This window comes from Mustela nigripes, chromosome 2, assembly GCF_022355385.1.
Source record: "Mustela nigripes isolate SB6536 chromosome 2, MUSNIG.SB6536, whole genome shotgun sequence".
Taxonomy (NCBI): domain Eukaryota; kingdom Metazoa; phylum Chordata; class Mammalia; order Carnivora; family Mustelidae; genus Mustela; species Mustela nigripes.
Genome location: NC_081558.1, coordinates 206,888,681 through 206,915,825, shown reverse-complemented (window position 1 = coordinate 206,915,825; position 27,145 = coordinate 206,888,681). Strand labels below are relative to the sequence as shown.

Sequence of the window (27,145 nt, the reverse complement as noted above, 5' to 3'; positions counted from 1 at the left end):
ATTAAATGAAACATTAATAATTAACAATGCTTATTCCTTTGTTTGGAACAAATAACCCATACATACTAAGAGGTGCCATAATTGGGTAATGGAAAGGGATTGGCTGGTCTAGTTTGCGGGGCAGGCATCTTTACTTTCCCTGTGACAGAAACAGTGACTGTACCCCAAATATTCATATGCACCCCCACATCTCTCAGCCTCTGGCTCACAGGAGGGCCACGGCACTAGTTGCAGCCCTCAGAGAACAGGCAAGGGCAGAGGAAGGCCCACCACTTCATGCTCTCTCTGCCACAGCAGCCACAGAACCATGTTGGGTGGATGGAGCCAATGGGCCAGAAGCAGCCTGAATCCCTGAGTCACCACAGGGAAGATGGCTGCCCTGGCGTCAGCCAAACTGCCTACAAATCTGTGTGAGAAATAACCTTTATTGGGCAAGTCACAGAGATTTGGGGTTTGTTAGCAGAGCAAAGCCTCGTCTATCTAACACATCGGGTCACCAGAGAAGTGAACCCTGACGAAGGGGTCACGGAAGGCATTCTCCTCTCAGACCCGCCATGAATTCACCGCCCAGCTTTGGGCGAGGAGCCTTGTTTGTGACATGGGCTCGCTTCCTGCCCTCTTCAGCTGGCTCCAGTAATGAGGCCGATACAGAATCCTTTTTGTTATTCCTGAGGGTTTCTAATGCCAGCCAGAAACCTTTCTTTCAAAATAGCTAATGGGTCATGTTCTGAGCAGGGACTATGTTGCGTAACTAGCTCAGGACCTGAAGTCGGACCCATTTCTTTCGTCCACCTGAGAACCATGCCATGTCCTGGCATTGTCTTCTCTGCCAAGTGCCATTGCTTGGTCTTATATCGCTAAGCTCTGGCTGACCCCTGGGTTTACTCCATTGCTCGGTTTAATACTGCTAAGCTCTGACTGACCCCTGGGTTTACTCCAACCCGCCAGAGCAGGTTGCCCCAAACGTCTCCTTACCCACACACCAGCTCAGACGGAGACAGACCCACGGAAGGAGACTACTTTCTGTAGGAAGGAGACTCCCCACCCTTCCCCCACCCCAGTCCATCAGTGCCACAGATCTCACAGATAACTGTGTGTCACAGAAACAGGACCGCAGAAAACAAGTATATACCCCATTCGTCTCTGGAACCAGATGTCTGAAAAGCTCCCTTGACGAAAAAGCTGCCACAAATAATACATTCATTTACTACTCAGGAAATACGCTCCTTTCATTGAGAAGTGATGACATTAAATTGAACCGGCTCCCAGTACTGCTCTGAATTATTCTCACTGTGCCTGGAGCTCACAGGGGGTCCTACAAATAAAACAATAACCGAGAGGCTTCCAGACCTCCCCCCCAAAATATCAGTCTTGCACTCTTTCTGAATTCATTTCATTTTGTGACATGGCTATTGAGAAGATGTTTTATATTGATTTAATCTAGTAAAATCCAATAGCATTTTAAAAGCTAACACAGATAACTAAGAGTCCCAGGGGTCGCTGCTCACTTGGAAGATCTGTTGAAACAGAAAGTCTTTCTCTGGTGGTTGGATGGTGAAAAGAGCGTGATGCGCAGAATCTTAAGAAATCAGAATCTTATGATTCTGATACTGACCTGAAATTGCAAAGACCGGTCTATGGGAGGAACTTAAAGACACCTGTTGTAATGGCAGCTTGTTCACGGTGGATTCCCCACTTTGTCCACAACAGCCACACTCTGACTTCTGCGTGTTCTTGGAGGGGAGAGCCCTGCCTCCCAGACTTGCTCTGGCACCAGCTCACTTAGGGACATTGGGGAGTCCTTAAACCATTCAGGGCCTGAGTTTTCTCTTCTGCAGAAAGCTTGGGGTTGAAGCACATCATTTCAGGTTCCTTTCTGTTCTGAAATGTTTCTGATCCCTGGGTGGAAAGAGCATCGCCAAAACCTGATACTCATTGGGGCTCCCTGGGCCCACCACACTTCAGGAAACCTCGCATGGCAAAAGGTGCACTCCCACTACACCATCCTCTGAGCTACACTGTGCAGGGGGCACAAGGCTTTAAGCGAGGTGATATATATGTATATATATGAAAAGCTTTTAGCAGACAGTGATGAGTGAAGTCAGAACTAGGACAATTCAACCCTCCCGTTCCCCCTCATCACCCTTCTTCCCCCAACCCTAAAGCAAGGACAAAAGCTGGAGGTACTATTCACAGATGTCATTCTTCAGGTGCCATTTTCAGAATCTCCAAGGGAGGTCCTGAGCCTACTGAAAAAGAGGGAAAATGTTGATTTTTCTTGAACCACCGTCAGCTGTCCCTTGGTCAGATAAGAATTCTGTGGATCAGGGCACCTGGGTGGCTCGGTGGGTTAAGCCTCTGCCTTCGGCTCAGGTCATGATCTCAGGGTCCTGGGATCCAGCCCCACAATGGGCTCTCTGCTCAGCGGGGAGCCTGCTTTCCCCTCTCTCTCTTCCTGCCTCTCTGCCTACTTGTGATCTCTCTCTGTCAGGTAAATAAATAAAATCTTAAAAAAAAAAAAAAAAAGAATTCTGTGGACCATAGACCTGCTACTAGGGAAATGAAGCAGTGATACAGGAATGGAAGATGTCCCCAGATGCCCTACAGCTGGGTTCCCACCTGTATGAAGTCCGAGGTGGGGTCACAGACATAGAAAACAGCCTGACTGTTGCAGTGTACTCATTGTGTTAAGATTGACCAAATGCAAAGAAATGAAGCAGTCCAAGTGAGGGAAAAAGTGTATTTCACAGTCATTATAAAAGTACATATATTTAATAATGGTGACATAAATACGTTCCTTACTTATGACCAAATCGTACAATTACACTTGACTTTTTCCTCCTGGACTTCACGTGGCAATAGGTCAGTCATTTCCATTGGTTAACTACAGGCTGACTGAGGTCATGGGCACAGACTAATGAGAGACAGTCATGGGTGGCAGAGACAACACACTCTGTACTTAACCAAAGGGACAGTCAAGTTTCCCATATAAATATAATAAAATAATAAAGAATTTAACATTTCTTCTTTCACTCGGTTTCATAGATTTGTCAGGTGCTCACATACAAAAAATACAGCTGGCTCCCCCCGTTTCTCACTCCCCCCTCACCTCTCACTGGATTCTGGAATAAACCTGAGTTCACAGTTCAAGCTACCAATGGTGACATGGTCAGTTAGCTGCATGACCATCCGTGGCTGCTCCTGGATTGAGGAACAGAACACAGGTCCCAATGAGCTAAGAGCGATACAGAAAAACACTATGTTCTAAAGGCAAGTACAATACGAGAATGAGACACAGGGGGCAAGAAGTCCACAAGGCACAGGGACAAGGCCTACAAACCTGCAGAGCGGGACACTTGCAAAAACGGTTCCTTGACTGATCAGAAACCAGACACTTCACATCCAACGGAGAGGGGTCTTTTTCAGATGCTTTTCTTCTCTCTGCTTAAAAAGTTCCATTTTCAATGGAAAGTTCTGGAACCCGGTCTGGAGCCACAGAGAGGGATAACACCAACACCCAGGAACCCGACTCCTTCATAGCAAGCCCTAGAGCCGGGAGGACCCCATCGAGGGGGGAGGCGGCGGCTCCAGGGTCTTGTCAAGATCAGCCGAGACTGGGCCTATCCCAGCGGCTTCCAGGGTCAGCCAAATACCTTTCCTGCCTCGGTCAGAATCGTGCAGAGCAGAAGGAGGTCACAATGGCTAAATGAGAAAAGACGAAGAAGCACCCCCCAGCTCCCCGGCCTGGGCTGGCTGCCAGTGGGAATGAAGGTGGGCTTCGTATTTCTCCAGGCCCACGGCCTATTTCAGACTCAGAGGGCTGAGCGGACTAGTTTTGGGGTGACCTGTGGGTTCTGCTCATGCCTGTACGAGTCAAGAGCTGAAGACCCCAAGCCACGGTGTGACCTGTCTCCTGAGCTAACCATGATCTGCCCCGTGCTGGTTCTTCTTCTTCTTTTTTTTTCCCCAAATTTGCTCATGACGGAGTGGCCTCCCCTCCCCATCAAGCCCCAGGGCCCAGGCTCCACGTGGAGGTGGCCCCAGCAGGCTCCTGCGAGACATGGTCAGACAACACGGAGATCCACAAAGCCATGCAGGGATGGCACAGACAAGGAACCGGAGACGGATCTTTGGTTCAAGCCTTGGCAAAAGGTATGAACATGGGACGCAGACTCAAAGCGCATTCGAGGAATGCTGCTCTCCTCAGAGAACACATGGAACTGCTTTTCTGACCACGATTCCCGCCGCGGGAGGCGGCTCACAGCTTAGAAAGAACCCGTCCGGCTGAAACCCCTCTTGGTCTCTTGGCAGCCCCAAAACGGCACTAAGCAGAGGTAATGAATGGTGCTTTCCAAACGCATCCACATTGAACCTTAACGTCTTCTTTCTCAACACCCAGCTGTAACTAGGTCCCATGCCTTCCAGAAGGTTAGGCTGTGTTGGTAAGGTGGGAAGAACACAGGGCCCACGGCGATCGTGCCCTCCTGTGGGCCATCACGGGGAGGGTCACCAGCCACTGAAAGCCTCACGTGGGAGGGCGCCCAGGCCCTCCACGTGTATCATCTCGTGAAAACATGACTTTGGTAGGCTTGCTTCTCATCTCCCCACCCAAGTTTTTTTAAATCCTATTACTCTGATTTGACATCCCCTAAGGAAAAATCATCTTTGGAAAAGGTAAGTCGACACTTAGCAAGTTTCAACCAAAAAAGATGGCAAATGTGTGTCCGCTTTGGCCTTCGCCTTTCATTGGGGTGCCACTGTCCGGCTCCATCTTGGCCTGCCCCTTCCCACGCAGAGAGGGCGGCACCGCTGGCCGAGGCTGCGGCCCACTTTCCTCGGAGGTGTCCGAGGCCTGGCCGTTGAGTCAGCAGCTCCCCGGGCCCTGCGGGGAGTCACCTCTCCTAGAGGAAGGGGAAACGCTCTGGGACACTGCCAGTCCCCATGTGACAGGCTCCCTGCTGAGAAGTCACAGTCCTGAGAGGCGCCCCCGGAGTACAGCATGAGCATAGAGCCCATAACAGGCTGGGACAGGGGTAGCCCAGAGGCTGATGGCCACAGTGGCCCGGCAGGGGGAGGCGGGCAGAGGGCTGGTGGGCGAGCGGGCAGAAGCAGGACACAGAGACTGCACCTCTAGCCAGACCTCCAAGTGAATTCCGGCATCTCTGGGGTCCCTGTGCAAGGCTGGGCTGTGCAGGCTTTGGGTCTGTGGGTGTCAGCCATTCACAGTTGGGAGACGGCACGGCAGGGGGAGAGCAGAGACCCTGAAGGAGGCTCCCATGCGGCCTTCCAGTCGTTACACCCTGATGCGCGTGCGGAGCTCTGTTCCTTTGCTTTCCTCACGATCACCCAGAATCCCACCCCGGCCCAGGTCAGCACTGGCCCTTGACCCCGTCGGGCACGTCGAAGGAGAGGCTCACGGGGGCCATGGGCTGCAGCGGGGGCATGCTGGCCTCCAGGGGCCGGTCTGCGGAGGGCTGCAAGCTTTGCTGGCGTTTCCGCAACATCTGTCCGATGCCCATCATGGGGAACCTGCCCCGGCTTTTCACGCAGTTTGGGCTCCCCAGGGGCTGCGTGGGGCCACTGCTGGGAGCTGGAGATGGGGAACACACGCCCTCTTCCTTCGGGGGGCTGTTCTTTTCTTCGTGAGCAAAGGAGACCAGAGTGGGATGCAAAGGAGTGTGCAGGGGGGACAGGCTTCCGGGCAGCAGGGCCGGGGAGAGTGTCCGCTCCCCGGGACTCCCGCGGCCCAAGCCCCCAGGCGAGCCGAGAATCCTATAGTGATGAGACGGGGACAGTGGCTCCGTGTGGTCCTCGCGATCCACGGACTCGAAGGAGCGTACCATATCCAGCACCAGGGGGTCTTCCTTGGGGGGCAGGCCAGGGACCCCAGGGCTCTGCTGAGGGGGCTCTGGTCTCTTGACAATCCTGGGGGTCCTGGGAGGGGGGACGGGGATGAACTCCATGGAAGAAGAAGCCACACAATTGGAGTCTGAGGTTTTGCGGAAAATATTGCGGCAGCCGAAGGAATCTGCACCCAAGAAAGCAAAGGACAAAGGAGAAAAAACAAAAAGACATCGTGAGGAGAGTTGTATCCACTGTGCGGACGGCCCTCCCCGGCCTGCTGTGGCCTCCTGACCGAGCCAGACCCCTCTCAGGGAGACCAGAAGGAACCGAGAAGCAAAGGGCTCCGGCGTCCGGCGCTCCCCACAGGGAACCAGATGCTCTTCCTAGGACAGAGGGGACAGCAGGCCGGGGACAGGCGGCCTCCCGCATCCTGATCTGCCCATGGCACCACCTTAACATCTGCTCTCCTTTCGGTTGCTGAACTCCGGACCCTGCCAATGAGTCTTTGAATAAAAAAAGTCCGTGGCTCAGTGGAACGACCGCCCCACAGCCAGAATGACACGCACCCGGCCTGGCTTGCTGCGGACCCATGAACTTGGTCCTCAGACAACTGACCCTGGAAGGAGTGTTTCCCTCGTGACTTTGTTTTTTGGGTTTTTTTTTTTTTTTAATTGTGTTTAAAAAAAAAAATGACATAAATTTCTCATCCTAATCATTTTTCGGTGTATAGTTCAGTAGGGTTAAGTATATCCCGTGTTGTTGTGAAATAAAACTCTTAGTGGCAGAAATCTAGAACTCTCCCCGACTCAACAGGAACTCCCGTTCCCGGCCCCTGGCACCCACCAGCCTGCTTTCCGTCTGTGACTCTGATGACACCAGGCACCTCATGTAAGTGGGATCTCTGCTGCCTTCTGGGACCAGCTTGTCTCATTGAGCAGAACCTTCTCGAGGCTCACCCGTGTGGTAGCAAGTGTCCGAATTTCCTTCCTCACAATGCCCAGTCGGACCAGAGCCTCACCCTGTTCTGACAGGGGTGACACACTCCTCATCTACACACCGAAGGCCACAAGCTAGTCTTCACAGTTTCCACCTCAAGCAGGCCCAGCCTGGAATCCTGGTTTGTAAACCGGGCCAGAAAAGAAAGGGAACCCCCCCCAAATTTGAAGCGCAGGGCAATCAGGCCAAGTTCCTGCGGAGCAAGGCCGGCCTCAGCGTCCCTTCTCTGCCACCAGGCTTTATGGGCCCCCGTCGAGCCTCAGCCGCAGGATCAAGCAGTGAGTCACGAGCAGCCGAGGCCCCCGGGCATCCTCTTCGCCTCACATAAATAAATCACAGGTCCCAGAATAAATCTCCTGCTCAGGCCACCACAGGTTCCTGGGGTCCGCCGGTGGAGACAAGCAAATTCTCACCAACGGCTGACGTGCGCAGTGCACCAGCCAGCATGCGAGCATCCCCTCCCTGCGATGGCCGTAGGCTCCTAATTGGTGGCCCGTGGTCCCCCTCCTCTGCCCAGTCCTGCGTCCTCTACTTCCCCGGAGGTGCAGAGCCTGTGAGGAAGCCTCCCACGCACGCCCTGCTCATCCCCAGCCCAGAGTCACCTGGAAATCACCCGCACACCGCATTACCCACCCCCAGCCCCCCAGCAAGGGCCTGCTCCCCAGCCCCCCACCCTGTGAGTGCTCTGGCTGGCTCCTCCTCATCCATCCTCATCAGGAGGCAGGCGGCTGCATGGATCAGGAGAGAAAGTTCTAGAGCCAGGCGGCCCAATGGGAAATCTGGACTCTGCTGCTCACCAGCTCTCTGACTTTGCACGGTTCCCCGTGCCTGGTTCCTCTGCTCTAGAGAAGAGGGTGAGAATAAGCTCACTGGGGTGAGCTAAGAGCCTGAAACAGGGTCTGGCCACACAGCCGGTGCTCAGTGCTAATGACTGCGACCTGCCAGGCTCTCGGACGCCTCAGGGCGAAGGAAGAAAAATGCAAAGAAACCAATGATGACCTGCTGAGGAAACTACCAGGCACAGAATCCACCTCAAGGGTGACAAAGTTTTTCAAAGTGTCAGCACTGACCTAGACTTTCTTGGGGACAAGCACAAGATAGCGCCATCAAGGGCCCAACTTCGCTGCTGGTGACCAAGCCAGAGAGCAGAAGCACTAAGGGGGGACAAACAGAGCTCCGCCCAGAGGGATCCCCTGCCTTCTGCCAGCTCAAGAATGAAACTGAATCCAGTGGAACTTTCCTCCCCGGCTGAGAACCAGGTCTCTCCTAGGGGAACAGTCCCACTGCTCGGCACTCTGAACCTTTCCAACACCTTCCTGCCCCCCTGCTCGCTTTCCACACTTCTCCATGCTGTCCCGGAGGAGGGAGCCTTGTATTTATCAGTTACCCGAGGGAACGAATTCGGATCCTCTGAGGATCAGGATCTTAGCTCACAAGAAGCCAACAGAGCAGGGGTCTGAGCCCCCCACCCGCAGCCCAGAGCCCAGACTCTATCGACCAGGCTTCAGTGCCTCTACCGGGCTCTCTCTCCTGTGCACGCTCTCTCACCACCATGCCCTGCACCCTGATCTCTGTTCCTATAAGACTGAACACCTGTCCCTTGTTCCACAACACTGGGCACCCCCATCTACTCCTGCATCCCAGTCTCTGCTGCTGGAATATTTTGTTCCCTGATCTCTGCTCCCAACCACGATACCATGTACCCCGTCTCTGCTCCCACAATACAGCGCAACCACCCCCACCACCACCCCGCTGTCTCAAAGCCTGCCTTCATAGGCAGCCAATACCGCGGTCTGGACCTTGACGGTTCTCAGGTTCCCTTGGTGTGCTCCCTGCCTTCCCACGGGCACAGGAATCGCGTGCGTCCAGGGACCCACACAGCCACCCATGAGCGGTACGCAGCGACCACACATCTTGAAACCCAACGGGTCCAGCCCGCAGCCCGAGCTGACCCACCTTTGTCGGGGAAGCCGGCCTTGGGGGCCTTGCGGTCCTTCAGCAGCGCTTTCGTGTTCTGAATCTGCGTGATGAGAGAGGCCGAGGGCTGTTTGTGCGCGGGCGCGTTCTTGTCCGGCTTCTTGGAAAACGGCCGATGAAGAAAATCTCCTCTTTTTTCTTGTTCTTTGGGCTTTTCATCCTTCAAGTCAGAAGTAAACACATGGCCTCAGACACACACAGATCTCCGAGGAGATCTGAGACAGCCCAGACTCCCCAAACTCTGCTCTCAACTGCACCATGAACGTCGCAAGAGCCAGGGCCCCGCAGACGCTCCGGGGAAGCTCCCTTCCCTGCCACACAGCCAGCTTCCCTCACCCCCAGCTCCCTGCACGGCGCTGTTTAGAGGTGTTCCAGCAAGGGCAAGGTCACCCTGAGGAGGTCCGTGGTTCCAGAACACGCTGGAGAAACTAAGGCATAGCCCATGAGGACTTCTGGAAATCTGTTGACTTATCTAAAGCGGGGCCCTCAGATTCAGCCCGCAGAGGAGACACAACCACTTCCATGCCCATGTCTACTCGTGTGTGTTCAGTCAAGCCAAGGAGGCGGGAGCCCCGAGCCGCCCTGGGCGCTTCTGACCCGTGCCCACCCTTGGTCACACACGCCCTCGCCTGCGCACTTGACACCGGCACTATTTAGCTATTTTTGCTCGAAGTCTTGCCTTTCCTGAACTCTACCAGGATCCCTCTGACGGGAGTGAAGTTTCCTATTTTACGTGTCTTCCACCCCACAGCCTCTGGCATAAAGCCAGACACACAGAGAAGGTTTAACAGTTATTGAAATGTTTATTTTAAAAAAGCCAGTGAAAACCGAACCGAATTAAAATCGAGTTCAAGCTTCTGAGAAGGGAGTGATATGGCTCTGGAGGTCCTTCTCTGGCCCTGAAGAGTGTCTGATGTTTACCATTTAACAGAGTCCCTGACCTCACCACCAGGGAGGGGGGGAAAAAAAAGACAGTTTTGCATTTTTGCCTTCAGTGTTGAGAGCATTTGCGATTCAAGAGAACTCATCCATTTTTCATGGGTGTTGCTGAAAAGCTTGTAAGGAAGCCTTGGAAGGCTCTTTCTGATGAGGATTTTCAAAGCCTCTCCAGAGTGGGGTTCATTACGCCCACTCTGAAAATGGCAGGGAAGGAATTGAAAGTGGGGGTGCCATGCTGAGCCTGGGGGTCTCCGTGAAGGCCACCTGGCTGTCACCAGTGTAGGGCCGAGGTGGGAAGAAAGGAGAGGCGGAGCCCAGAGAGTGGTCGTCTTCTCCCGTTGCCACTGCGGGCCCTCTGGAAGCCTGGGGCAGGGCCAGGAGAGAGAAAGAGCGGGGCACAGAGGCTGGCGAGGGACAAGGACTGAGCTGTGGTCCCCAGGCTCCAGGTCGGCATTGGGGATGGCACAGAGAAGGCTTGTGCTCCGGGTCCCAATGCAGAATGTCACTGAGTGGAGAGAGGGGGCCGCCTGCTCCAGCCCATCTCGGTCAAGGCCACGGTTCTTTAAGGCTTCACTCTCCCTGTTTCAGTGAAACACCAACATCCCCTTCTCTAATGCAAAGGGGAGCAAGCTTTCACACGCCCCCGTGCCCCAAACATCAAAGGGCACATGAGAGGCTTGTCCTAAAAAGTCTGGCAAAATTTCCTCCTCTCACGCTGTTCTTTCTACTTCTGTTTTTATGAGGAAAGTCACCAGGTCCACTGTTGACACTCTGAGCAGCAAAAAGGCAATCAAATGCACTTCTATGAAACACTGTAAAACAGTGTTTTTTTTTTTTTTTAAAGATTTTATTTATTTATTTGACAGAGAGAGATCACAAGTAGACAGAGAGGCAGGCAGAGAGAGAGAGAGGAGGAAGCAGGCTCCCTGCTGAGCAGAGAGCCCGATGCGGGACTCGATCCCAGGACCCTGAGATCATGACCCGAGCCGAAGGCAGCGGCTTAACCCACTGAGCCACCCAGGCGCCCGTAAAACAGTGTTTAGAAGTAAAGACAAGATTGGCGTTCCCTGCTTTTCAGGACTGGTCTACAACAATGAGTACAGTCCCCTTTGGGCTGCTCTGGGACCTTAAACTCTTTAGAGGGCTGCCTGGTTTCCTGGCTTCATTTTAGCTCCTCCCCAGCTCTCTTTGGCTTCTCAAAAGCGGAAAAGCCAAGATGCAAAGTTTCTGGGCCCCAGCAACACCACTTAACTAGAGTTCATTAGCATGGAGAGGTGTACTAGACATGAATTTTCTGCAGAGAGAACCCAAGGTTGGCTCTAGAAATCTCTCTGGTAACTGACAAAGGGATATTTGGAACCAAACAGAAAGCTGCTATGGAGAGGGGTCAAAAGAGGGGGGAAATGGAATAAGAACACCTGCTCGGGCCACCCTATTGAACCTAATTCCAGGATCCTTCACCCTGGTGTTTCTCCCAAAGGCCCCAGGACACCCTTCTCCAGCCCAGAAGAATGGGGATTTCATGGTGACCTGTTTCCTGGGGGATACCAAGAATTCAGAGTCCGGCAGATCCCTGCCAGGGATAAACTGCCCAATCGATCGGTGTGGATGGTCAACAGCCCACACGAGGGATGCGTTTGTTTGCATGTCACCAGCCAATCTTAGCACCCTCCAAGTGCAGGTAACCAAATGCAACCGATCATCCAATTATACCTTTTCATTTGCATGCCCTATTTTCTCCACAAGAGATCTAGGGAACAGGATGCGAAAATGCTTTATGTAACAGAAACAGATCTTCAGAGGGACTCATTATGTTCCCCCTTCGACATGCCCACACCCGCTCCTGCGCTCCGCTCCCAGCGATGCTGCTGCCTGCGCGGCCTCTTTGGTTTTCTTCTGATTCTCACTTGCTCCCCACACCCACACACCCCCCCCCCACTGCAACCGAACTCCCCAAGGCAGATCAGAGAGGGGGAACCCCAAGAGGACCCAGAAGCACGCCCCGTACAATCCTCCTGGTTTTCTTTAAACCACTTTCTACCCACTGCCCAAGAGAGTGGACGTTTATAAAACTGGACACTTTGAAAATGTGGCATGATAAAGGAGGGTCTGCCCAAGACTCTTCTAGTGTCGGGACTGTTTCAGAGAAGAGAGAAAGCAGCTAGTGAGTGATGGTGCACCGGGCTTCTGGAAGGAGCGGTCTGCAGGCCTGACAGCAAGTAGGAAGAGGAAAAAGGAGGTCCTCAGCCTCTGAAATCTGAGCCTCAGCACTGGTCCCTTGAGACTTGTCCCTCTGACTCCAGCCTCTGGCCTTTCAAAGAGCAGGACTCCTCCCCTTTCCTCCTCAGCTCTGCTCCTATGGGAGTAATAGGGTGACCTTCCGTTGGGATGGCCCAGGGGCCCAGGTGTTACTTGCTGGTTGCTTTGGGAAAGCCACAGAGATCTGATTTTGCCACAGGACAAACACAGCAGAGTTGAGAAAAAGAGGGCTTGGTTCATAAATTGGCCCGTGGAAGCTCTGGACTATCACACAGCCCACTTCTCATGCAGGTAGATACATAAATGCATAGCCAAGTATAGAGTTACAGCAAGACAATAAAAAATGGTCAACTAAACCTAGAAAGCACCAGTCTAATATGAGGGGATTCTGATAAACCCACTCACAACTGGATTCTGCACTTTAATTCCAGACTGGGATGAGGGGAAGGGATGTGGAGTCCAGACAGCCCCGAGCAGAGAGATCCCTCAACCTTCAGGGTCATATGTCATGGTTAATTTCAAGTGTCAGCTTGGCTAGGCCACGGTACCCAGTGTTTGGTCAAACAGCAGTCCGGATGTTGTTGTAAAGGTTACTTTTCAGATGCAATTAAATCAGTAGGCTTTGAGTAAAGCAGAGGACCCTCCACAATGTGGGTGGGCCTCGTGCAATCAGTTGAAGGCAGTAAAGGAAAAAGACTGATGCATCCTGAGAAAAAAGGAATTCTGCTTCCAGAAGGCCTTGGGACTGAGCTGAAACATCCATTTTTCTCTTGGTATCCAAGCATCTCTCTCTCTCTCACACACACACACACACACACTCTCCCTGTTGGTTCTCCTTGGAGAACTTAGATGAATTCATCATAACCCCCAAGTTCTTACCTGCACAGCATGAAATTCAAGGTCTCTGGTCCAGGTGTCCAGGGAAGCCTGTGAACAGCAACATTGTCAACAATTTAGAAACTGTACCTGCTATTTATCCCCTAAACTCTATCCCCGACCACTTGCAGCTCTGGCTAAGAATTATTCATTTCCATGTTTAGAGACAAGAAGCCAAACTCTTAAATCGCCACGAAAGTAGGTAGCAGATGCTCTAGGTCATGCACTGAGTAGGTTTTCTAGCCAAGTTTTTAATTAAAGTCTAAAACATGTAACAGAGGAGTGCTCTAACGGCAAGGGAGTGGTTCAACCAATGCATTTTCTCCAAGAGTAAAAACACGCACGGAACGAGCACCCAGACCAGGATACAGAACCCAACTGTACCCCCACCCGTGTCCTCTCCCAGTCCACAAAGGTAACCACCACTCCGATTTCCAACAGCACGGAGTGTCTGATCTGATTCCACACTTTATTTTTACAAGTTGCATAGATTTGAAATAAGACACCAAGGGAAAGTTTTAGTATTTTCCCTTTAAATGTACTGCCCCTGTGATGGGTTGAATTGCATTCCCCCTAAGTTCATACTCTGGAGTCCTCACCCCCCAGGACCTCAGAATGAGACCTTCTTGGAAGACAGGGTCAGGACAGGCCAATCATGTCCCCTTTGATGCTTGGGGGACAGGAGTGTGAAAGCACATTCTCCTTCACTTTTGAGGAGGGGGCCCGTTGGGGGGTCACCTTTACGGAGGTCATCTAGCCCCACTGCGATGGGACTGGGATTCTCATTAAATGAGAGAAACTGGACCCAGAGACGCACACACAGAGAAGAGCAGGTGAAGACACAGATTTCAGTCGTGCTCTAAGCCAAGGAACCCAGAAGATCCTGGCAACCCCCCGTAGCGAGAAGGCACGGGCCAGGTTCTCCCCTCACAGCCCTCGAAAGAAACCAACCTTCGGCTCGGACTTCTGGCCTCCAGAGCTGAGAGACAGCGAATCCTTGCTGTTGAGCACCCTGTGTGATGCTCTGTGACAGCAGCCCCCCGCACGCGGGTCCGGTCCTTCTGCGACCCCCGGCACAGCGTCCCTCCCAGGCTGCCCCATGGCTCTGCGCCACAGAGGAGCCCTCCAGCCTGAGCTGACTTTGATCTGCACATGAGTGATTTTAACATACAAGGCCTCTGGTTCTCTGCGGCTTTAAGAAGCCAGTTTAAGTACCATGGCTGCCTCTCCTTGACCTCCGCAGCCCTTGGTCCTTGAGGGCAGCTTTTCTTTTCTTTTCTTTTTTTTTTTTTTTAGGAAGAGGAGTCCCTGGGGCACATGCTCAAGGCGTTCTAAGGTGAGACAGATGTCCCACTTTTACAGACATATTTGCCACCTTTTAAAGGAATAGGAGGAGGAGAAAGGTGGGGAAGTCGTCCACGAGCAGCCCTGTAATCCCACGGGGGAAATTATTCCTGCTTAATTCTGCTCCTTTGTCTCCTAGGAGAAACAGAATTGGAGCCGAGAAGAACAAAGAGGCCACGCACGCTCCCAGGACACGGACATGGCCCCGAGCCACCCCCGAGCCACCCGGTGCCAGCTAGGGCATGACCTGAAACCCATCCCTCTCCCCGCGGCTTTTCCTGGACCAGCGGATGGCGACTGCGAGGAGGTGCACGAAGGCTCCGAAGGGGTTTTATCTAGAAACCCTGGGCCCCTTCAGCTCCTCTGAACGCGCTGTCTAACTGGCCTCATTCCACGCTCTGGGCTCCAATAGAGGCGGGTGAGACAATCTCGGAACGGCCTGTAATTTAATTAGTACAAGTATGGCTGCTGTTTGGAGAAAACAAATGGCTCATAGAAAATTGAAATGCTCTTTTTCCATTAGTGTTCCTATTGAAACCCTAACCATTAAATGTTTCAACAAGTGTTTAAAACACTCGCCATGTGTTTTCAGGCCAAATGAGATAATCATCCGAGAAAATAATCTGGGTGGAAAAAAAAAAAAGGCCCTTTTCCCATCACAGATGCTTTCAAACAAACAATTGCAGGGGTCAGGTTCAAGGGCGACCAAGGACACAGGCACCAGCAAGGTGACTCGGAGGCCACTTAGGGCTCACACATGGGGCACTGGGTAGGTTGTTACTGGAGTCCCTCAAGAGTCAAATGCAGACCAAGAGGCAAGGGAGCCTCATGGTGAATTCTGAATCCTCTGCACCCCCGTAGAGGTAACAACCCTCAGAGCAAGTGACTGGATGTCCCTCCCTGCCTTAGGGCTTGAGCAGCAAAAGGGACACTCCCTGCTCTTAATGAATTCACAGTCCAGAGTGGGAGATAAGCATGAGTCAAACACTCCCTGAGCAGCGGAACGTGCAAATGGGACAAGTTCCAGGACGCGGAATGGGGTGTGACAGCCTGTAGAGAGAGGGGACCCAATGGCAAAGGCCACAGAATGGCGGGGGTTGGAATCTGAAGACAGAAGAGATCAATCAGCAAAGAGAGGCGAGGAGAACATTCTGGAAGAGGGAAATAGGGAGTGCATAGCGCTGGGAGCCAGGAGAGCACAGAAGTCTGAAGGTCCCGTGGGTCTGAGCCCACAGCAGGAACCAGGGCTGCGTGTGAGGATCTGGGGGACAAGTTAGATGCGGCGGCCATATCACCGACTTTGCCTTCCAGGTGAAGGAAGGCTTCGAAGGCTTGGAACAGGGAAGTGATCCCATCTGAGAATGGATGGTTGGCTCTGGCAGCATGCCGAGAAGCGAGAGGCAGGCGTTCATGGGAAAGGGGTGACCAGCGAGGGCTGTGGCCAACATCCAGGCCAGAGGCGGTGCTGTCTGGACGGCCGGTGGGAGGGTCGAGACGGAGGGGGTGGATGGGGTTGGAGAAGTTTAGGTGTCAAGCTGGCAGAGGGGCCAGGAAAAGCACCTCCTGTGTTTCTGCCCTACACCGAGTGTGGGCAGTCACCTGCAGAGGGACACAGGGGTGGGGCGGTTCCAGGCACACTGGACTGGGGACACCTTTGCTCATGCAGGAGGAGGGTTAGTAAACAACCGGCCAGAGGGGTCTGGAGCTCAGGGGAGTCTGCCCCCTACACCACCTGCGCCCTCCTGCCCTCACCCTGAAAGCCGTGCTCGGGCTGGGGGCTCAGCCCCGGAACCCCCACCCCCACCCCAAAAGCTGACCTGTGCCCCTTATCATGCTGGCACTGCAGCCTGTCTCAGAGGAAGTAGGAAGCCCAGGGTCAAGGCTAAGCCCTCCCACCCCAGCCATCCCTGGAGCTCCTCCCAACCCCCCCCCTCACTCCTCCCAGCCCCCCAGCCCGCACTGCCGCTCCTCCTCACTGCCCACGTGACCAGCACAGAGGTCTGCCCTCACGGTCTTCACTTTCCTCCCTCCCCTTCTGGAGCCCGTGAACTCTCTTTCTGCCTCTGCCACTTCTGTGGGCTGGTCTGCTGACCCCGCCAGAGTCTAACTAACAGCTCAGCTGACCCCACGGACCATTTTACACTCGGCCTCTCCCGCGGTCTCCTCCGCGCCATTCCCGGCAGCGTCTCCTACACGCCCCCAGGCCCCCCCTGTCACCCCTGCCAGTTCCTCAGCCACGGGTGCCTCCCCACCCCCCCCCCCCTCACTCCCCCCCCCCCCCCCCCAGGTTCTGCCTAGACGGGACAGCCCTGCCATTCTGCCCTGCCTTGACGCTCGGGGTGGCCTTCCTTGGGCTCCTGTCATAGCGGTGCCTGGCAGCTCGGCTCTGTGTCACCCGTGTCACCAGACTGGCGTGGGCCATGCCCCAGGTGCTCTCTGTCGCAGACAAGGAGCCCGGAATGATGTTCAGTCACCACCCACCCTCACTCAAGAACAACCCAGAACTTCCTTCCGAGGTGACGGGCCCAGCTTGTGCAATCACGAGGATGGAAAACGGAGTTCGAAAAGGGGAAGAGGAAGGGGGCAGGCCCGCCGGCAGGAGGAAGGCTTCCATACCGATCTCTCCTTAACTGAAAACATTCCGGGGGCATATGGCAGAGGCTCCTAGGGGAAAAGCAAGCAGATTCTCAGGAAAATCAGTGAGAAGGCAGAGGAGCCACGTGTGACAAAGCACCAAGTGAGGAGTCCGGGACGGGTGGGTGGGGGTGACCTCAGCTTGGGCCCCAGGACCCCGGATCTGGCTTTCCAGGCACAGTCTCTTCACAAGCACATATATTGGGTCCAAAACTGGTACAACTTGCCATACGAGAGTAGTTTTCTAGTTTTTCTCTGAAATCAAAGAATCTCAGTGTTTTCTCTTAGATATGTTCTGGGTAGCAATAAGTTGCCAGGAGCAGGTGCCTGAAAAAACTTGGTTTCATCCAAAACTTTTTCTGTCCCTCATTTACTATCTCCTTTCAATGCCAGGCGTTACACTCACGTACTTTTTTGAGCATCTATTTTTGCCTTCTGAAGCCCTGACAGTGGTTTCCGACCTTGGCCACTCAATGGAGTCAGCCAGGGAGCTTTAAAAAATACGGAACCCCCACCCCACCGTCCCCTGATTCCTGCCCCCATGAGCTTCAGTGGGGGGTCAGAGGGGGCAGTCCACACACCCAGATGTTTAAATGCTCCCCAGTGATTCTAACATGTGGCCACAGCTGAGAACCACAGTCTGACGACAGAGATGGTGGCTTGACTGGAAACCATTTTTCCGGGCTCAGTTGAGCCAGGAAGCATTTGTCTTTTGCTGCTTCTACGTCCCACCATCCTTGGTTTCCTTTCCATTCTGCTCTCCAAATGGAAATCCACTCTTCCTAAGCGATCCTGGGTTTTGCTTTGGGGGGTCACTCACCTCGTAGGGCTCCTTGGCCAGCCTGCACTTTTCTATCTGGTAGAGCTGCGTCTTGTAGCAAACGCTGTCCTGGATGTCAGATTTCTATCAGACAAGAAGAGCGGGGGAAAGCATGGTTTAACCCACAGGAAACAGAAATGTCCATTAAGCAGTCATTAATTTTTCAGCCAGCACTTGGCGGAACAAGTGTTGAAAGCGGCTGGCAAGCCAGTTCATTGCGATGCAAAGCCTCATCTGAGGACGGCAGGCAGGCGGGATGCGGCGAGGGGGGAGCCCCGGACCCAGAGTCAGGCAGCCTCTCCTGCTGACTCTGGGCACATCTCCACTCTGGGCTGGTCTCAGATTTTTCATCTGCGTGATGAAGGCTGCTCTAAGATGTAAAAGCAGAAACCAAGTATGTGAGCTAGAAAGAATAACTTACGTTATAGAACCATGAAATAGGACAGGGACCTTGTTTATCGGCTTTATTAAAAAACAGTGAGCCTCGTCTGCCCCTCCCCCCGTGATTCACAGCAATTCATAATATGGGTTAAAGACGATGGCCAACTATATCTAAAACAATCTAGGTGCATGATGGAGGTCCAATCCTGCCTGGAGATGGGTAAATTACATGACTAATTGGTTTACTAACCAACAAATATTCACGGAATGGCCTCACAGGCTCCGACACAAAGTCCACACTTCTTGGTTCTATGAAGAAGAGATGAGAACCAAGAGAGAAAGGGAGAAACGACCAATAATTAAGTAATAATCAAGGTATGTATTTTACTTTTGAGTTCACTGGTTTCGGTTTTTAAATTATACAAGGCTTGTTAGTAATCGGTTGATGAGATTAATAGCTGAGACAGTGCATCCCGTGCAATTAAATCAGCCGTGCGTGGAAATTGTGGAGCGGACCAGCTGTAGCTGTCTGTGGGGATTAATTCACTCTGGTTAAAAGCAGCCCCTTGCCTAGACACTGGTTCTCAGACCAGGTAGGTGCTATGACTGAAGGAACAAGCACCAAACAGACATCATACAATAAAAACCTTCTCCAGCGAGAAGCACATTCGCTGAGTTTCCATAGAACATTCTCAGGAGACAGAGCAGGGCTCAGCTTTGCAACACCTGCGTGCCACCCCGACGCTGGGCAGAGCGGAGGAGCAGAACCAAGCAGATGGCAAGAGACAAAGACAAATGAAGACACAGCCGAAGAGCTTCAGTGATTGTTTAGGAAGAGTGTGAGTCACCGAAATTTGTATCTGTACATACGGAGGCAGGCGGCAGAAAGAAAATATTTTAAAAACTAAAGACCTGGGGTACCTGGGTGGCTCAGGGGGTTGAGTGCCAGGCTCAGGTCATGATCTCAGGGTTGTGAGATCGAGCCCTGTGTTGGGCTCTGCACTCATTGTGGAGTCTGCTTGGGATTTTCTCTCTCCTTCTCCCTCTGCCCCACCCCTTCTCATGGTGTACGCTCACTCAATCTCTCTGTCTAAACATTAAGTAAATGAATCTTTTAAAAACAAATTAAAAAATAAAGTCCCTTGGGGTGCCTCGCCGGCTCAGTCAGTAGTGTGCGACTCTCGATCTTGGGATTGTGAGTTCGAGCCCAGGGTTGGGTATAGAGATTACTTAAAAACAAAATCTTTAAAAAACAACAAAACAGGGGTGCCTGGGTGGCTCAGTGGGTAGGGCCTTTGCCTTTGGCTCAGGTCATGATCTCAGGGTCCCGGGATAGAGCCCTGCATCAGGCTCTGCTCAGCAGGGAGCCTGCTTCTCCCTCTCTTTCTGCCTGCCTCTCTGCCTACTTGTGATCTCTGTCAAATAAATAAATAAAATCTTTTTAAAAAAACAACAACAAAACAAAAAAACCCCAAAGTCACTCCATCTTATCGATCGGCATCCAAACAAGTTCTGCCAAAATAATGTTTGAATCTGCTAGCTTGTTTAGGAAAGTAGCAATTTCAGCCTTTAAATATAGAACTGTGACTTTGATAGTCAGCTTCAGGGAGACACTTTCTAAAAACTAATTTTTGAACAACAGTCATCATTTGAAAAAAAAATCAGTGTGTTGATCCTCTTTTCTTCCTTTTACTTGACAGCTATTTAAATTCTTTTTCAAGATCTTATTTATTTGAGAGAGAGAGAGAGCATGAGACGGGAGAAGATCAGAGAGAGAAGTAGACTCCCTGTGGAGCTAGGAGCCCCATGTGGGACTCGATCCCAGCAGTCCGGGATCATGACCTGAGCCGAAGGCACTCGCCCAACCAACAGAACCCACCCAGGCACCCAACAGCTATTTAAATTCTCAACTACTATCTTCTACCACAGTGGTCCCCAGACGGTGTGACCTTGAACTCATATGAGTGAAAAAGGTATACAAAGGCACCTATAATATATGCATATTTATTAGTACCAATGTACTAACAGATCACATACATGATAAAATATATATCAAATAGGAATTTAAAAGGATAAGATAAGAAACAGGGGGCATGTGGACTTCTTATAAAAAGGAAATGGGAAGGATCTTCAAGTCCGATATCTCTTCGGTTCATCATCATGGGAGAGCAGAGAACTGGGCAGGGTACAGGAGATTTTCTTACTCCTTATCACATAATAAAATGATACAAAAAATATACTGTGTCAGAGCACCTGGGTGGTGCAGCCAGTTAAGTGTTCCACTCGTAGGTTCGGCTCAGGGCCTGATCTCAGGATGGTGAGGTCAAGCCCTGCCGCGGGCTCTGGGCTCAGCATGAACTCTGCTTAAGACTCTCTCCCTCTGCCTCCGACCCCAGCACTTGCACATGCACTCACGCGTGCGCTCTCACTCTCTCCCAAATAAATATTTTAATGAAAAAAAAAATACTGAGTCAAGGGTCCTGTCTTTCTGGCCTCCACTCCTCTCCCACAGTAGCTTTCCCACAACGGTGACACCATCTCTAACACCCAGTCTCAAAGCTGAGTATTTGTCCCCATCAGAAGCGTCATCCGATCACTGCTTACACAAAGCATGTTTTCTTCCCCTCCATAAAACACTTCTTATTTTTAAAAGCCTTTCACTGTTGAGAATGCTTCTCCTTGTGTACGTCTCTCCTTTGGTGGTTCACCCAAGAAGTACTTCTGTGGATAATTTCCCGCTGGAGCCAAGTCTAGCAAATTCCCCAAGCTGAGTCAGCTTAGAAACATCTGCAGTCTCGGCCAACTGTCTGACAAACCTCCCAATGAGCTTCTTTGTCGATCCAGCAACGTTTTCTAGACATCTCCCAAATCTGTTTGCTGAAGAGATAGCTCTGACCATCTTGTCTTCTGGGCATCATCGCGTGGTCCTTTCTGCCATGGCAGGGAATATCATCTCCCCAGTTCTAGGCAGATTATGGTCTTTAGCCCTAATACAGAAACCTCACAAAAGGTTTCAAAGCCTATTGTTTAGCGGAATTTTGTGGAACACTGGGTTGCCTATCACATGACTTTAAATAGCACCGCCATGAAGGGCGATTCTCACGGGGTGAGGGCTTCCTTTTTACTTTCCAGAGAAGTACAAATAAATAATGGCCTCCTCATAAGCCATGCTTTAGAAATGAATGCCTGAGAGACACTGCTCCCCAACTGGTAGGACCACAGAAGTCCCCGATGCCTTTAACACGGGAACCCAAGATACTCAGAGGCAGATAGAGAAGGCAACAGAGAAACTGAAGGGGAAAGTGGCTTGAATGTCTACCGCTGCCACCCGGGGGGGGGGGGGGGGGGGGGGGGGGAGGGGGGTTAACTCTGTGGGAGGATATTTGAAAAACACCTCAGATAAAAAGCACCAGCCACCTGAGAAGCAGGTTTTGCTACTACTTTATCCCACATTCAGAAACCCAGCCTCCCATTAGTTCAAATTAACAGCTCAGATCAGGTGTCAGCAACGGAGAAACACTCCAGGTGTAAGAGCTCCTTTTTCCACGGAGAGCAGAGAAAATGGCCACAAGGGCCCCCACTCACCCCTGACAGATAGCGCTCGAGTTTCTTGTTTAAAAGGAAGTAGATGGCGAGGATGTGGCAGGCGCGGTTGGAGAGCACAGTGTTGATCACGTCGCTGTTCTTGTAACCCAGCTTCTCCGTCATGTGAAGCACCACGCTCGGGCTCAGGTCCTCCAGGGAAATCCTGCCCAGCAAAGAGAGCACCGGTCACCTCTCCACCTCCACTGAGAAGCTCCAGGGCCCCCTTAGCGATGCTCACAAACATGGCGGCACAGAGCACCCACTGCCCCCCACCAACCAGGGCCCCAATGGACAATTGTGTCCATCCATCCACCTGTCCATTCATTCACTTGACCTTTTTATTATGAACAATGTCACACAGACAGAAAGCTAGTAAGAAGAGTATAAATCACTTTTGTGTACCCAATACCAGGAATACACCAGTGTTAACACTTTGCCCTATTTTCTTCATTTATTTACTTGTTTATTTAGTGCTCAAGCATTTTAAGTCACAGACATCATGATGTTTCATTCTTACACACCCCAGTGTGCTCCTTTAAGATCCAAGGACACCTCCTGCAGAATCACAATGTCATCCGTATACCCAACAATTTAATAATTTGTAATAATCCTTAGTATTCTCTAATATCTAGCCTATACTCAAATTTCCCCCAATGAGCTTCGAATTTCTTACAATCTGGCAGTCTTTTCTAAAAATGTGTTTATTGGACACAGGTATAGAGCCCACACTTGAGTTGGGGGAAAGCTGGGCTCGGAAAGGAGCACATTCACGAGCCAAACCATACTGCGTTTAAAGGAACAGTGTGAGACCCTGCATTTACAGAGGGAACTGGAGGCTCAGGTGTAAAGGAGGGTGCTCCGGGAGGACAGATTAGAGCTTCTTCGCAGGGGTATTATGAAGATAAACTCCTTGGTTAGAACTGAATGCTTGTTATTCATTGATCTACTTATCCACTCATTCCCTTATTTATTCCTTCAACAAGTCCCTGTCTTGTGGAGTCAACATTCCAGTAGGAAACAGACGACATTCGTTCATTTAGTCTTCATGAAAATCTTATGAGTGGGTACTATGATGATCCCCATGGTACAGACGCGACAAACTGAGGCCCGCAGCTGCGAAGTGCACTGCCCCGGGCTCCCACAGGCAAGAAGGAGCGCACCCTCAGGTAGAGTCTGGCTCGGAGTCTGGATGCTAAACCTCTACACTCAGCAGCTCTCAGACACGAGGAAGGGCTGCGGAGAACAAGCAAGCAGGCTGGAGCGTGTAGCACGTGTGTGAGGGCAGCAGGGGTACATCATCAACTAGAACACTCTAAATCCCATAAGAGAGCTATAAATAGGGCAGTCTGAGCAGAAGGCAAGCACAGCCGGCCGGAGAGCTCTGTAGCCCACCGACCCTCCGCCAAGGGTCCCAGGACACTTTTTATGGGACCTCAGACCATAACACCCCGAGAAACCACACAGGACAAGCCCATAATGATACAGAAGAGGAAACTGGTTTGCGGGATTTACAGGCCAGCTGAAAAGGGGGGCAAGAGCAGACGTGGGTCCGCGGCCCACCTTCCACCCCGCATGGTGTCGCCCATGGCCGCACACTCCCTCGCTAGACACGTAAGTGCCGTTCAGAGAATGCACCCAAGGAACCACAAAATCTGCCCTCCCCTCCTTGTTGGCCACAAAATCAAATTCTCGATAATGGATGGGAGGGGGGTAGGAATGACTAGTGGTAAAAAAGCAATAATAATAACGTTTGTTTAAAAAGAATGCAAATGAACTTTGACAAAGCACTTACTAAAGCAGAAGGCTCCATTTGGGAAACTACCCAGCAATGCCCGTGTGGGCGTGGCCCTGCCCCTGGCCAATCAGACCACGGCCCTGTACCTAGTTCTTGGCCAATCAGAGCATGGCCCACATGGCCTCACCCCTGGCCAATCAGATCACGGGGACATGAGCCGCCCCTGGCCAATCAACCACCACGCCATCCTCGGCAGCACGTCCCATACCCCGCCCTCTACCCAGAGCAAGCCGGGGAAGGGAGAGCGATCCGGAAGAGGGGTGCCTCCAGGGTGAGGTTGGGGGATGGAGGTGAGAAGGGGGCAGTAAGCAGGGTCAGGCACCCCATCCCTGCCCTTCATATCTCCTGTCTTCAGAAACAGGAGAGCTCTGCCAGAAGACACTGTCCACTCCGTTCACTGGGAGTATTAAACATTTTCAGTAAGCAACATGTATATTTGGAAGTCTGCAATATTAGTTATTTAATTGTTTACTATCTCCCCGTGTTTGAACGATATAGACCCTAGTAAAACATTCCAGAACATTAGCCAATGACTTCCTTCCCCTCCCACCCACCCCCAGAGCTAAGTGGACGGTGGGAGACTGTCCAGGCTGGAGCAGGGCGATGGAGGAAGGCAGCCAAGGTCACCTGCCTAAAAATATCTGCTCCTAGCACAGGGAGGCTGGCTCCCTGCACAGCAAACTCTTGACTGACTGGCATGAATATTTATTATAAAAAGTTGACTTTTAAAGATACTTTCCTCTTGCCTTTTGGAGATCAACTTGGAAGCCAAAATGACTTAACAGAAGGCTTTACGGAAGAGTGATATAAAACATAAGCCCCATATTTTCGCTCTTTCCCAAAAGTAAAACATTTTAACAACATCTAAAATAATGACATCTGAGGCTAGGCTTGTTAGGAAGCTATAAAATATACTTTATGATATAGTCTGTATTCCTTTCCCTGATCACACGCTCTGACCCCGATTATCTGTGCTCTGGTCAAACCAGAAAAATAACTATCAAAAGCAATGTTTCTTTTTAATTTTTCTTTCTTTTCTCTTTCTGGTTTTGTTGTTGTTGTTGTTGCTGTTTGCCTTATCAAAGTCAAGACTAAAAAACCAACCTCCTGCAAGAGTTTCTTTAAATCTCTTTAAATTTCTTTAAATCTAAAACTTTTAAACGGAACATGATTTTGCCTCTGGTACAAAATGAGCAGTGGGCCGTGTATAAACAGAAAATAGCAAGTGGTTGTTTTTTTTTTAATATACATGATCTTAACCATTTTCACAGGCCAACTAGTTCATGGGCAGCCTTTAAGTTTCTGACCCAAGTCCAAAAGCAAAAAATTGCTCGCCTGGCAAAAACCAGTGGAGGATCCTTGCATTTAAGTTTGAATTTACAAATACTGACTACCACCCGTGGGAAACTATAGTATGAGACGCCATGGTATGATTTTTTGTCAATGACGATGGGAGGTGGGGGAGACTGGAGGTGGGGTATTGGAATACCAGCGCTGCTTCCTTTGAACAGCTGCCATGCTGAGTGGATTGATTACGCTCATTTAGGCAGTGATTACATTAGCTTAATGACTCATGTGGCTGCCACCAGCACCCCCTCCTCTAAGGAAAAGCACACCTGTGTGCTGCCGTCTTTCACAAGCACAGGTAATGAGGCATGGCTCCTCGGCTTTGTTTTGCATCTCACGTTGAGGTAATATTTCTGGTGTCTGTTTCAGATACCGGCCAAGTGGAGCTAGTGTTGGAAACCAGCAATCTATTTCCAGATTCCCTTGGTAACCTAAGTAACCTAGACTTTGCTTAAATTACATCTCAAGAGTCAACTGCTAGAATTCTAGATCGCTATGGAGTGAAACCACCTCATCTACAGCCACAGGGAGGGTAAATTTGGCTCAGTAGCACGAGAGGCAGACTCTACCGTGGCCTCTTAAATTCTTTAGGAACTTTCTCCCCAAGACAGAGCCCTGCTTGCCCATCCAATTTGGAGAACTCAGTGTGACAGCTTTCTTACAGCTTGATGGATGTTTCTAGAATTTTCTGAACATTTTGAAAATATCTGTACCCCTTCATTAGCATCTGGGCTTCAGACCAGAGTGACCAGGCCCAGGCCCTAGAGCGTGGGTCTCAGGCCTGGAAGGTATTTGACCCATGTGGTCTTCATGTTTGCTGTCAACAAACCAAGGTGAGGGGCCTTGTGCCTTTACTTGGGGAAGTTAACAATATGTCCAGTGAGTAGGCAGAAAGCACAAGGCAATGTTTTCTTGTACTAGTTTTCAAATCTGTAGTCAGCACAGCAACAGTGGAGACGTGTGTGGAGGTGTCCCTCAGGGTCTCCACGCTGTGGATCCCCGCCTGCAAGCCTCGCCTGAAGCATTCTCCTCTTGGAAGCTGTGAAGGGGAAGCCCTCACAGGAAGTCCACAGGGAAACATGGCCTGAAGCAACTGTCTCCTTCTACTGCCTTTTCTTCCTGCCCCCAACATTCTAGGCAGGAACTCAACATCGGAGCAAAGAGGCAGCAGCAGAAGGGCCCAAGGGGCAGTCTGAATGGGAAGAGGGACTGTCCCACTGCATTCTATCTGAGCCTGGCAGGAGGGCTCGGGAATGGATCTCACACACACTCAAACACAACCAGATACCCTCACAGACGCACTCAAACACACACACACTCACTCAGGCCACAGCTAGTCCTAATGGTCCCTTTATGTGAATTAGAAGGAGCGGCCACTCTGAAGATGCAAGTCGCCTGGGCAAGTCTGACAAGGGGACTGTGGTGTGGATTCCAGCCTCCACCCACCCCTGCTGGGTGTCGCAAGCCGGGCACGCTCGGCACAACCACATGGAATGGCCCCATCTACACTTCCTCTCGTGTGCTGAGGGTATGCGGGCACGGAGTGGGGGGGGGGTGGGCATCACAGCTTTTCCTTAAATCACCTACCGCTTCCTGTCTAGAAGGATTCAGGGCTCCTAAGGCAGCCCCATCCGGCCTGAGAAGGGGTCCACTCTGTGTGTATTTGGTTACCTGTTGGGATAGGTGACGTTACACGGCACTTTGCCCGTGTAATTCTCATTAAGCCAGCGGTTCGCCAGTGCTTGCTGGATATTGGGTCTCTTCACAGGATCTGGTTCCAGGAGAGAGCGCAGGAAGTTGATGGCGCCTGGGAAGACATTGGGCAAACATACCCATGTTACAGGCCGAACACAGATGCCCCCAAGACTCAAGGCAGGTGGTCCACCCCCTCTCCTGAGTCACGGCCGGCACTGGTCTAGTCCCTGGATCTCCGGGTGCCTCAAGTCCCAAGAGCTTAAGATATCTGTCGAAGAGTACACGGTGAAGCAAGAACCAGTTCGGGTCTCCCCGTGTCCTGCACGTCCCAGGACAGCCTGTGTTCCAATCTCGCAGCCCGTCTCTAAAGATAAGCCCAAGAGCTGTTCTATTTCCAGGCTTGAAGGGATAAAAGCAAGTAAAGAGAAAATGGTTGTCCTCAAGGTGGGTTTTTGAGTAAGTACTCAGAAAAGAACCAGGGGGTAAAGGCACTCTAAATTATACCCTCTAACTTGCCCCCTCACCATGTAACACACAGTCTCAATACACCAAGAGAGGTCCTGCTTCCTTTCCGGTCTTTTTTTTTTTTTAGGGTACGGGAGAGGCAGAAGGAAAAGGGGGTAGAGAATCCTAATCAGGCTCCACGCCCAGCA

General features: G+C 51.5%; 1 protein-coding gene across 1 annotated transcript in view; it reads right to left on the bottom strand.

The window, feature by feature from the left end:
* Window positions 1–2,726: 2,726 nt before the first annotated feature.
* HUNK (hormonally up-regulated Neu-associated kinase) overlaps window positions 2,727–27,145 on the bottom strand; it is a 98,618-nt gene continuing 74,199 nt past the window's right edge. The window contains exons 6-11 of the mRNA XM_059392255.1: window positions 26,469–26,604; window positions 21,656–21,818; window positions 17,690–17,773; window positions 12,895–12,942; window positions 8,797–8,977; window positions 2,727–6,028 (exon numbers count right to left, since the gene is read on the bottom strand). Coding sequence (XP_059248238.1) covers window positions 5,370–6,028; window positions 8,797–8,977; window positions 12,895–12,942; window positions 17,690–17,773; window positions 21,656–21,818; window positions 26,469–26,604 — 1,271 coding nt within the window. The 3' untranslated portion in view covers window positions 2,727–5,369. The remainder of the gene's footprint in view (window positions 6,029–8,796; window positions 8,978–12,894; window positions 12,943–17,689; window positions 17,774–21,655; window positions 21,819–26,468; window positions 26,605–27,145) is intronic.